This window comes from Zeugodacus cucurbitae, chromosome X (genome assembly GCF_028554725.1).
Source record: "Zeugodacus cucurbitae isolate PBARC_wt_2022May chromosome X, idZeuCucr1.2, whole genome shotgun sequence".
NCBI lineage: Eukaryota > Metazoa > Arthropoda > Insecta > Diptera > Tephritidae > Zeugodacus > Zeugodacus cucurbitae.
The window spans coordinates 8,082,381-8,094,976 of record NC_071672.1 but is presented as its reverse complement, the minus strand read 5'-3'; the positions used below and the strand labels follow the sequence as shown (position 1 = coordinate 8,094,976).

General features: G+C 36.5%; 1 protein-coding gene and 1 pseudogene across 1 annotated transcript; both read left to right on the top strand.

Moving 5' to 3' along the window:
• The first annotated feature begins 658 nt into the window (after positions 1-658).
• On the top strand, positions 659-4,273 carry LOC128922975 (uncharacterized). Its single transcript, XM_054235395.1, has 3 exons — positions 659-1,550; positions 1,784-3,085; positions 3,312-4,273. Exons 1-3 carry the CDS (start codon positions 659-661, stop codon positions 4,271-4,273), a joined length of 3,156 nt encoding a protein of 1,051 aa, XP_054091370.1.
• A 5,268-nt stretch (positions 4,274-9,541) lies between these two features.
• On the top strand, positions 9,542-9,720 carry LOC128923210 (5.8S ribosomal RNA; annotated as a pseudogene).
• The last annotated feature ends 2,876 nt before the right edge of the window (positions 9,721-12,596 follow it).

The following is a 12,596-nucleotide window of genomic DNA, read 5'->3' as shown; positions in this document are numbered from 1 at the left end:
TAATCATTCCTATTTTATCAATAATAATAATTAAATTATCAATTTTGAGTGTATTTTTCACGATTACTTAATCAAGTGATTTTATAACCTCAAAAGTACTCAACACGTGACACGAGCTTTCAATAACAACGGATTTTGTGTTGTAAGTATACTTTTTTTTATTTATATCGAAAATGTTGTTGATCTTATAAAAATGTAATTTTAATTTAATTTTATTAAAAAAATGTAATTGAACAATTAAGATTTTCACAGTTTCCAAAAAATCAATCATTATGAATCTTTATTTTGAAATGTCAATGGAAATATTAGTTGTATGAAAAAAGTATAAGAGACAATGTTTTCATAAAATTTAATTTTTTACTTTTGATTGAAATTTTTTTCCATAAAACTTATATTTTTGTTATAATTTCATAAATTAAAACTAATCATTTCAAAACTGCGGCAAAAATCCTGGCCCTAATTATACTTTTAACATTTTTCATCATTAAATAATTTAATTAATTCTATTTATGTATGTTTTGTACAGTGAGCAATGCCAAGAAAACGCAAAGGGGCTGATTTGAGCCGCAGTACAAGCAAAGCTCGAAAGTTGCGAAATAGCAGATCCGAAAGAACAGAAGAACAAATCCAGCAACAAAATACTGATGCACGTGTCAGAATGGCGCAATTGCATCAAGAAGAGCCAGAAGATACACGAGCTGAACGCAATGAAGTCAGAAGATTAGAACAACGACAATCACGCCGTTTCACAGTCAATAGACGAAGAACAAATGACCAACAACGACAACAGGTACATCGAGCATTTATATCTGATTCATTCCTGCGTCTAGCATTCCAGTATGAGCCCGATATTGAATATTATGCTCATTCAAAAGTGGTAATTGGTGCTATGGACAAGGAATGTCCGCATTGTCATGCTCTGAAATTCAAAAATGAGCCAGCTGGGATGTGTTGCGCGTCAGGAAAAGTGCAACTACCTGAAATTGAAACACCACCTGAACCATTGAACGGCTTACTTATCGGCACGGATCCAGATTCTAACGTGTTCCTGAAGTCAATTCGAAGATTCAATTCATGCTTTCAAATGACATCGTTCGGAGCAACAGAAATAGTTCGAAATACTAATGCAAATGGTCAACAATTCAATTCTACACTCAAAATCAGAGGCCAAGTTTATCATAAAATGGGCTTACTGCTGCCAATGCCAAACGAACCACATAAATTCTTACAAATCTACTTTATGGGCGGCGAGGATTCCGGAAGCGCACTTGCCAATCGCGTGAATGCACGTTGTGATTATAATAACCTTGATTCACTTTATGCCAGGCGCATCGTCAGCGAGCTAGATGCTCTTTTGAACGAGCACAACGAGTTGTTGAAAATATTCAAATCACATATGCACCAATTACAAAGCGATAATCACGCTATCGTCATTAATCCTGATAAAACACCAGCTGGAGAGCATATTCGTAGATTCAATGCACCCGTTGTTGATGATGTTGCTGGAATCATGGTTGGCGATTGTACAGCTGCACGAGAAATTGTGATTGGTTGAAGAAATAATAATCTTCAGTTCATTGCTGACACACATCGTTCATATGACGCTCTCCAATATCCGCTAATATTCTGGAAGGGACAAGACGGATATTGCATAAACATAAAACAACGAGATACCGTATCAGGTACTTCATTGATTATTAATTTGATCATTAATCATTTAACAAAACAATTAAATTATTGAACGTAATAAATTTAAATTATTTTTTATGAACAAATATTACAGGAGCTGAAACAAACAAGAACGTTAACTCAAAGGATTATTATGCGTACCGATTAATGATTAGACGTGGCCTGGACAACGTCATTTTACGATGTCGTGAGCTTTGTCAACAATTCATGGTCGACATGTACGCGAAGATTGAGAGCGAACGACTACGATACTTACGATATAATCAACAAAAGCTGCGCGCGGAAGAGTACATTCATTTGCGAGACGCTATCAACAACAACGCCGACGTCGCCGAAATTGGTAACCATGTCATTTTACCATCATCGTACGTAGGCAGTCCAAGGCATATGCAAGAATATATACAGGATGCTCTGACTTTCGTGCGCGAATATGGACGGCCATGTTTATTTATCACGTTCGCATGTAATCCAAAATGGCCAGAGATTACATCTTTGCTACTGCCTGGCCAAAATGCAATACATCGCCATGACATTACAGCACGTGTGTTCAGACAAAAGTTGAAGTCTTTAATAAGTTTCATTACTAAATCACATGTATTTGGTCCCACATGTTGCTGGATGTATTCGGTTGAGTGGCAAAAGCGAGAATTACCTCATGCACACATTTTGGTTTGGTTCATCGACAAAATCCGTCCTGAAGAAATCGATAGCATCATTTCTGCGGAAATTCCAGATCCATCCACTGACCAACTGCTGTTTGATATTGTTACAACAAACATGATTCATGGTCCATGTGGTACTCTTAATAGTTCATCGCCTTACATGGCTGATGGAAAATGTACTAAAAATTTCCCTAAAGATTTTACCAATGATACGGTCACAAATGTCGACGGATACCCAATATATCGTCGAAGAAATCCTGAAAATGGCGGACAATCATTTATTAAAAATATCATCAACACAGACATTGATATTGACAATCGTTGGGTGGTGCCATATTCGCCTCTGCTGAGCAAAACATATAATGCTCATATTAATGTTGAGTTCTGCAGTTCTGTGAAGAGCATCAAATACATTTGCAAGTATGTCCATAAAGGCAGTGATATGGCTGTGTTTAGAGTGGAAAATACTAATGTGAATGCTCCTCCAGTGAATAAAAACGATGAAATAACGCTCTACCAAATTGGTCGGTACATCAGCTCCAATGAAGCTGCTTGGCGTATCTTTGGTTTTCCAATTCATGAACGGGATCCAGCAGTTGTTCAGTTAGCCATCCATCTTGAAAACGGTCAGCGTGTATTTTTCATGAACGAGACAGCGATTGATCGTGCAATAAATCCACCGAAAACTACACTCACTGCATTTTTTGAATTGTGTAATCGTGCGGATGATTTTGGTACCTTTGCACGAACATTACTCTATTCACAAGTACCACGCTGTTTCACATGGACTCAAACAAAAACATGGATGCCCCGCAAGCAAGGCTCACCAGTTGCTGCATGTCTCAATTTTTTTTAAATCAAACGCCTTGGGGCGATTATTTACAGTCAATCCAAGACACACGAAGTGCTTTTATCTTCGACTGTTGTTGGTTAATGTTACTGGCCCATTATCATTTCAAGATATACGTAAAGTGAATGGGCAACAATATCCAACGTATAAAGATGCATGCCTTGCACTCGGCTTGCTGGAAGACGACAACCAGTGGGAATGCATGCTTGCTGAAGCTGCATTAAACTGTACAGCAATACAAATTCGTCTACTATTCGCTATAGTGTTGACTACATGTTTCCCAGCCCGAGCACAGATATTATGGGAAAATCACAAAGATTCAATGACTGATGATATATTGCATCAACATCGTATACGGTGCCACGATCTAATCATAACATTCAGCGACGAAATGTACAATGAAGCATTGATTGCTATTGAGGATCTTTGCATTGTCATTGCCAACTTACCACTTAGTAATTTCGGTATGAATTCGCCAAATCGAACTGCATCTGATTTAATGAATACTGAAATGAATCGTGAACTGCAGTACAGTACTGTAGAAATGGCAGCGATTGTTGCCCGCAATGTCCCACTAATGAATGAGGAACAAAGAACCATTTATGATCGCATTATGCTCGCAGTTTCAGCTGGACAAGGTGAGTTCTTCTTTTTGGATGCACCGGGTGGAACTGGCAAAACATTCGTTATTTCGCTAATTCTTGCTGAAATACGATCAAATAATGGCATCGCATTGGCCGTTGCATCATCGGGCATTGCAGCAACTTTATTGGATGGAGGTAGAACAGCTCATTCAGTATTTAAGCTGCCACTAAATATTCAGAATAACCCTGACGCAGTATGCAACATTAAGAAACAATCGTCCATGGCCACTGTGCTGAAACGGTGTAAAATTATTATTTGGGATGAATGTACTATGGCACACAAACATTCACTTGAGGCGTTGAACAGGACATTGAAAGATATTAAAAACAGTGACAAACTATTTGGCGGAACTCTGTTGGTCGTTTCAGGTGATTTCAGACAAACACTTCCAGTCATTCCATGTTCATTGTTGAAAAATTACAGCTAAAAATAAATATGCGCGTTCAAATGCTTCAAGATCCATCCGCTGAAACATTTTCAAAACAGCTTTTAGATATCGGTGATGGAAAAGTTGCTATAGATGAAACTGGATACGTAAAATTACCGACCGATTTCTGCACAATCGCTGATTCGCAAGATACTCTCATTGAACAAATATTTCCCGATGTACACACACAGTACATAAATCATGAGTGGCTTGCAGAAAGAGCGATTTTAGCGGCAAAAAATGTAGACGTTGACAATTTAAATCTGAAGATACAAATGTTGTTGCCAGGGAACTTGGTATCATATAAATCTATTGATACAGTTTGCGACGACAGCGAAGCAGTAAATTTTCCCACAGAGTTTTTGAACTCACTGGATTTGCCAGGCATGCCACCACATAATTTACAATTAAAGGTTGGATCTCCAATTATCTTGCTTCGTAATTTGAACCCGCCCCGGCTGTGCAACGGTACGCGATTAGTCATTCAAAAATTAATGAAAAACGTGATCGAAGCCAGGATTTTAAATGGCAAGTTCAGAGGTGAAAATATACTCATACCACGGATTCCTATTATACCTACAGATGTGCCAATTCAATTCAAACGTCTTCAGTTTCCGATTAGATTGGCATTTGCAATGACTATCAACAAATCCCAAGGTCAAACGATGTCTGTTTGTGGATTAGATTTGAGAACACCCTGTTTTTCACACGGACAATTATACGTGGCATGCTCTCGAGTGGGTAAATCATCCAGTTTGTTTGTGTTAGCTAAGGATGGACTAACAAAAAATATTGTTCACGCTATAGCATTAAGAGATTGATATTGTTTAATAGTGTTACTGTCGTAATTGTTTAATTAATGATATATAATTTTAAGGAATAAATTATAATACCTTAAAAATAATGTTTGCCTTTTGTTATTTTTATATTCCCTCATCGTTCACAGCGCTCCATGCTTATTTCACGCATATACCACATTCTTACATACATACAATATACACATTCTAACATACATACATACTTACAATAAGTAAGCTATTTTTTGTCTACACTAGAAATTACTAGTAAATTATTTATATGGCAAAACAACGTTTGCCGGGTCAGCTAGTATTATATATGTATAGAGAACGAAAATTCTTTCTCACGATAAGATACAATCTCAAAGTCCGAATAAGACCGCAATAAATAATACAATAATATGAAATTAAATGAAATGAAGTGAATTTTTTAATCAATCGTAGTAAAAGAAATTTCATAATTTTTTATTGTCGCGATTTCGTTCTTCTTTGCATTTTGTATATGTCGCGTACTTAATTTTCAAATATTGAAAATATCATTATAAAAATTTATATAGTATAAAAAATATTATATAAATGAATAAAAAATATTATTCTGGTTGATCCTGCCAGTAGTTAAATGCTTGTCTCAAAGATTAAGCCATGCATGTCTAAGAACAAACAAATTAAAAGTGAAACCGCAAAGGGCTCATTATATCAGTTATGGTTCCATAGAACCTGTGGTAATTCTAGAGCTAATACATGCAAAATAAACACGGACCTTTTGGAACGTGTGCTTTTATTAGGCTAAAACCAAGCGATCGTATGGTCTCGTACCGACGACAGATCTTTCAAATGTCTGCCCTATCAACTTTTGATGGTAGTATCTAGGACTACCATGGTTGCAACGGGTAACGCGGAATCAGGGTTCGATTCCGGAGAGGGAGCCTGAGAAACGGCTACCACATCTAAGGAAGGCAGCAGGCGCGTAAATTACCCACTCCCAGTTCGGGGAGGTAGTGACGAAAAATAACAATACAGGACTCATATCCGAGGCCCTGTAATTGGAATGAGTACACTTTAAATCCTTTAACAAGGACCTATTGGAGGGCAAGTCTGGTGCTAGCAGCCGCGGTAATTCCAGCTCCAATAGCGTATATTAAAGTTGTTGCGGTTAAAACGTTCGTAGTTGAATTTGTGCTTCATACGAGTAGTACAGCTATAATTGTGGTATGTACATTACCTTATGTATGCAATCGTATTACCGGCGGAGTTCTTATATGTAATTAATACAATGTATTTTTTATATATTCCTCCTATTTAAACCTGCTTCAGTGCTCTTTATCGAGTGTTGTTGTGGGCCGGTACAATTACTTTGAACAAATTAGAGTGCTTAAAGCAGGCTCCAAATGCCTGAATATTTTGTGCATGGAATAATGAAATAAGACCTCTGTACTACTTTCATTGGTTCTTAGATCAAGAGGTAATGATTAATAGAAGCAGTTTGGGGGCATTAGTATTACGACGCGAGAGGTGAAATTCTTGGACCGTCGTAAGACTAACTTAAGCGAAAGCATTTGCCAAAGATGTTTTCATTAATCAAGAACGAAAGTTAGAGGTTCGAAGGCGATCAGATACCACCCTAGTTCTAACCATTAACGATGCCAGCTAGCAATTGGGTGTAGCTACTACTATGGCTCTCTCAGTCGCTTCCCGGGAAACCAAAGCTTTTGGGCTCCGGGGGAAGTATGGTTGCAAAGCTGAAACTTAAAGGAATTGACGGAAGGGCACCACCAGGAGTGGAGCCTGCGGCTTAATTTGACTCAACACGGGAAAACTTACCAGGTCCGAACATAAGCGTGTAAGACAGATTGATAGCTCTTTCTCGAATCTATGGGTGGTGGTGCATGGCAGGTCCTAGTTCGTGGAGTGATTTGTCTGGTTAATTCCGATAACGAACGAGACACAAATATATTAAATAGATGCTTTCAGGATTATGGTGTTGAAGCTTATATAGCCTTCATTCATGAGTTCATCTTGAATGTGCAAGTGTTTGAATGTGTTAATATAAGTGGAGCCGTACCTGTTGGTTTGTCCCATTATAAGGACACTAGCTTCTTAAATGGACAAATTGCGTCTAGCAGTAACGAGATTGAGCAATAACAGGTCTGTGATGCCCTTAGATGTCCTGGGTTGCACGCGCGCTACAATGAAAGTATCAACGTGTATTTCCTAGACCGAGAGGTCCGGGTAAACCGCTGAACCACTTTCATGCTTGGGATTGTGAACTGAAACTGTTCACATGAACTTGGAATTCCCAGTAAGTGTGAGTCATTAACTCGCATTGATTACGTCCCTGCCCTTTGTACACACCGCCCGTCGCTACTACCGATTGAATTATTTAGTGAGGTCTCCGGACGTGATCACTGTGACGCCTTGTGTTTCACGGTTGTTTCGCAAAAGTTGACCGAACTTGATTATTTAGAGGAAGTAAAAGTCGTAACAAGGTTTCCGTAGGTGAACCTGCGGAAGGATCATTATTGTGTTCCTATCCGTAAATATTATAAAAAAACAAACAAACAAACAAACAAAAAAAGAATAAAAAAGAAAAATTATTTTCTTTTTTTTCTTTTCATTCATTTATTTGAATGTTTTTCTTTTTTTCTTTTTTTTTTACTCCTTGTATTGTAGCATAATGAAAACAAGTAAGGAAGGGCTAAGTTCGGGTGTAACCGAACATTTTATACTCTCGCAATTTATTGATGTAATTTTATAAAGACAACACAATTCGACCCATATATTCGGCATAAAGTTCAATAGAATAACGAAAACCATTATAAATAGTATATGGGGACTGAGGTAATTCCTAAACCGATTTCACTCGTTTTCACCACCAAGATACAATGTATCGAAGACTATACGATCACTTAATTTAATATTACTTATAATTAGGTATATAGGATCTGGGGGAAATTATGACCCGATTTTTACCATTTCAGGTACAGAGAGAAACTGTTATAGGAAAAAAATTCAGAGGGAATGAATTACATTAAAATATCTGAGGGATTTACCTATATTTTCGGTGAAAAATTAACCTTAGGCACTGAGTTCTTCATGCTTGATATCAGGTGCCTTGAAAAGTCATGGTCCGATTTTGACAATTTTTCCACAAGTGATGTCACAGCTCAAATACAGTATTTGTGTAAAGTTTTATTCCGCTAGCTTCATTGGTTCCTTATGAATACATTATAAAGTGAACGAATCAGATGGAATTCAAAATTTGGTTATATGGGAAGTAGACGTAGTTGTGAACCGATTTCGCCCATATTCCACCCGTGTCATCAGGGTGTCAAGAAAGTGTTATATACCGAATTTCATTGAAATCGGTCGAATAGTTCTTGAGATATGGTTTTTGACCCATAAGTGGGCGACGCCACGCCCATTTTCCATTTTGTAAAAAAATCTCAGTGCAGCTTTTTTCTGCCATTTCTTATGTAAAATTTGGTGTTTCTGACGATTTTCGTTAGGGAGTTAACCCACTTTTAGTAATTTTCAACCTAACCTTTGTATGGGAGAGGGCGTGGTTATTATCCGATTTCTTTCATTTTTGGACTGTATAAGGAAATGGCTAAAAAAAATGACTGCAGAAAGTTTGGCTTATATAGCTTTATTGGTTTGCGAGTTATATACAATAAACTTATTTGAGGGCGGGGTCACGCCCACTTTTCCAAAAAAATTACATCCAAATGTGCCCCTCCCTAATGGGATCCTATGTTCCAAATTTCATTTTCATAACTTTATTTATGACTTAGTTATGACACTGTATAGGTTTTCGGTTTCCTCCATTTTGTGGGCGTGGCAGTGGACCGATTTTGCCCATTTTCGAAAGCAACCTCCTCAGGATGCCAAGGAACATGTGTTCCAACTTTCATTAAGATATCTTAATTTTTACTCAAGTTATCGCTTGCACGGACAGACGGACAGACGGACAGACGGACGGACAGACATCCGGATTTCAAATCTACTCGTCATCCTGATCATTTATGTATATATAACCCCATATCTAACTCTTATATTTCTTGGTGACACAAACAACCGTTATGTGAACAAAACTATGATACTCTGTGCAACAGGTTGCGAGAGTATAATTATATCCCATACATTGTATTTGAACGCAACAAAACTTTAAACATATATAGTTGTACTTACTATTTATGAAAATAATATAAATGATAAGTTAATTTGTTCTCATTAACGTGTGTAATTCCTTAAAAATTTATAGAAATTAAATAAAATGTAATAAAAAAGGAATTACTGTTTTTGTTGGACTAAGACATGCGCAATTTGTAAATGTTTGGGTTGAAAATTACAATTTATTGAAAGATGTTTTAAAATAGTTTATATAATATACGAAAACGAAATGTGATATAATTGTTATTCTTTCAATAAATTAAAAACTCTTGACGTTAAATTAAAATAAACAAAAAATTATCACTCTAAGCGGTGGATCACTCGGCTCATGGGTCGATGAAGACCGCAGCTAACTGTGCGTCATCGTGTGAACTGCAGGTCACATGAACATCGACATTTTGAACGCATATTGCAGTCCATGCTGTTATGTACTTTAATTAATTTTAAAGTGCTGCTTGGACTACATATGGTTGAGGGTTGTAAGACTATGCTAGATTAGTTGCTTATTCTTTTAGTCAATTAAAAGAATTTAAGCACATGGTATATTACTGGATTGTATTTTTCAATCCATAATATTAATAGCATAAAGAGAAATATAGAAAATATATTCTTGAACACCTTATATTTGAACGAAATTTTATAATAAATAAGAATCTTAGTATTCCCAAAAACAATAAAATTTCAATATTATTTCAAATAATATATACATTTAGAGGAACGTCTAGCATAAAATATTATTTTATTCTAGGATTGCCTTAAATGTAAAAAAGCAAGAAAATAATATTGTTGTTATAATGAAGTAGTACGCGGGATGAAAAGATTGAATATTTATTATTAAGAAAATTATTGGTGTTAAGAAATAATTATGTATGTTTCTTTAAAATAGCAAAAGGCTAAAATATAAAATAAATATAAATATTTTTATACAACCTCAACTCATATGGGACTACCCCCTGAATTTAAGCATATTAATGAGGGGAGGAAAAGAAACTAACAAGGATTTTCTTAGTAGCGGCGAGCGAAAAGAAAATAGTTCAGCACTAAGTCACTTTGTCTATATGGCAAATGTGAGATGCAGTGTATGGAATATCTTAATATCTAGTATGAGAAATTAACGATTTAAGTCCTTCTTAAATGAGGCCATTTACCCATTGAGGGTGCCAGGCCCGTATAACGTTAATGATTACTAGAAAGATATTTTCAAAGAGTCGTGTTGCTTGATAGTGCAGCACTAAGTGGGTGGTAAACTCCATCTAAAACTAAATATAACCATGAGACCGATAGTAAACAAGTACCGTGAGGGAAAGTTGAAAAGAACTCTGAATAGAGAGTTAAATAGTACGTGAAACTGCTTAGAGGTTAAGCCCGATGATCCTGAATATCCATTATGAAAAATTCATCATTATAACTGTGATATTTAAGGACATTGTAATCTATTAACATAATAAAATATATATCAAAAGATCATTGGTGTTAAGTTTATTCAAATTAATTTGCTTTTAGCTTATTAACATAGAATAAATACTGATGATTTGATAAAGTGTTGATAGATTTTACATATATAATGCTTAAATTCTTTTGAATTTTACAATAATATTATTATCATTGATTTTAATATTAATTGTATGCATTTATATGATTAACAATGCGAAAGATTCAGGATACCTTCGGGACCCATCTTGAAACACGGACCAAGGAGTCTAACATATGTGCAAGTCATTGGGTTATATTAAACCTAATGGCGAAATTAACTTAACTTTTATATAATGGGATTAATTTTTAGTGAAATATTTCACTATTAATTCAATCCCGGGGCGTTCCATATAGTTATGTATAATGATAATTTATTATTATTTATACCTCTAACTGGAGCGTACCTTAAGCATATACGCTGTGACCCGAAAGATGGTGAACTATACTTGATCAGGTTGAAGTCAGGGGAAACCCTGATGGAAGACCGAAACAGTTCTGACGTGCAAATCGATTGTCAGAATTGAGTATAAGGGCGAAAGACCAATCGAACCATCTAGTAGCTGGTTCCCTCCGAAGTTTCCCTCAGGATAGTTGGTGCATTTAAATATTATGTAAAATAATCTTATCTGGTAAAGCGAATGATTAGAGGCCTTAGGGTCGAAACGACCCTAACCTATTCTCAAACTTTAAATGGGTAAGAACCTCACCTTTCTTGATATGAAGGTTGAGGTTATGATATAATGTGCCCAGTGGGCCACTTTTGGTAAGCAGAACTGGCGCTGTGGGATGAACCAAACGTAATGTTACGGTACCCAAATTAACAACTCATGCAGATACCATGAAAGGCGTTGGTTGCTTAAAACAGCAGGACGGTGGACATGGAAGTCGTAATCCGCTAAGGAGTGTGTAACAACTCACCTGCCGAAGCAACTAGCCCTTAAAATGGATGGCGCTTAAGTTGTATACCTATACATTACCGCTAAAGTACTTGATTTATAATACAATTTCGGTTGGATTATAAATTTTGAAACTTTAGTGAGTAGGAGGGTACAATGGTGTGCTTAGAAGTGTTTGGCGTAAGCCTGCATGGAGCCGCCATTGGTACAGATCTTGGTGGTAGTAGCAAATAATCGAATGAGACCTTGGAGGACTGAAGTGGAGAAGGGTTTCGTGTGAACAGTGGTTGATCACGAGTTAGTCGGTCCTAAGTTCAAGGCGAAAGCCGAAAATTTTCAAGTTTTAATGAATTGTTGAGAATATATTATGTTTTCTTCATAGTAATTAAACACGTGAATAATTTTGAACGAAAGGGAATACGGTTCCAATTCCGTAACCTGTTGAGTATCCGTTTGTTATTAAAAATGGGCCTTGTGCTCATCCTGGCAACAGGAACGACCATAAAGAAGCCGTCGAGAGGTATCGGAAGAGTTTTCTTTTCTGTTTTATAGTCGTACTACCATGGAAGTCTTTCGAAGAGAGATATGGTAGATGGACTAGAAGAGCATGACATTTACTGTTGTGTCGATATTTTCTCCTCGGACCTTGGAAATTTATGGTGAGGTTACGCAAACTTCTCAACAGGCCGTACCAATATCCGCAGCTGGTCTCCAAGGTGAAGAGTCTCTAGTCAATAGAATAATGTAGGTAAGGGAAGTCGGCAAATTAGATCCGTAACTTCGGGATAAGGATTGGCTCTGAAGATTGAGATAGTCGGGCTTGATTGGGAAGCAATACCATGGTTTATGTACTCGTTCTGGGTAAAGAGAGAATTTCGGTTCTTGTTCCCCGGATAGTAGTTACGTAGCCAATTGTGGAACTTTCTTGCTAAAATTTTATAAGAATTATATCGCAAGATATATATTCTTATTTAATGTGATCTCCAC

Coding starts and splice junctions, on each gene's coding strand:
- LOC128922975 (XM_054235395.1), top strand. CDS start 659: ATGGCGCAATTGCATCAAGAAGAGCCAGAAGATACACGAGCTGAACGC. Junction 1,551..1,783: donor TGCACGAGAAATTGTGATTG/GTTGAAGAAATA, acceptor CAAATATTACAG/GAGCTGAAACAAACAAGAAC. Junction 3,086..3,311: donor TAATCGTGCGGATGATTTTG/GTACCTTTGCAC, acceptor TATCATTTCAAG/ATATACGTAAAGTGAATGGG.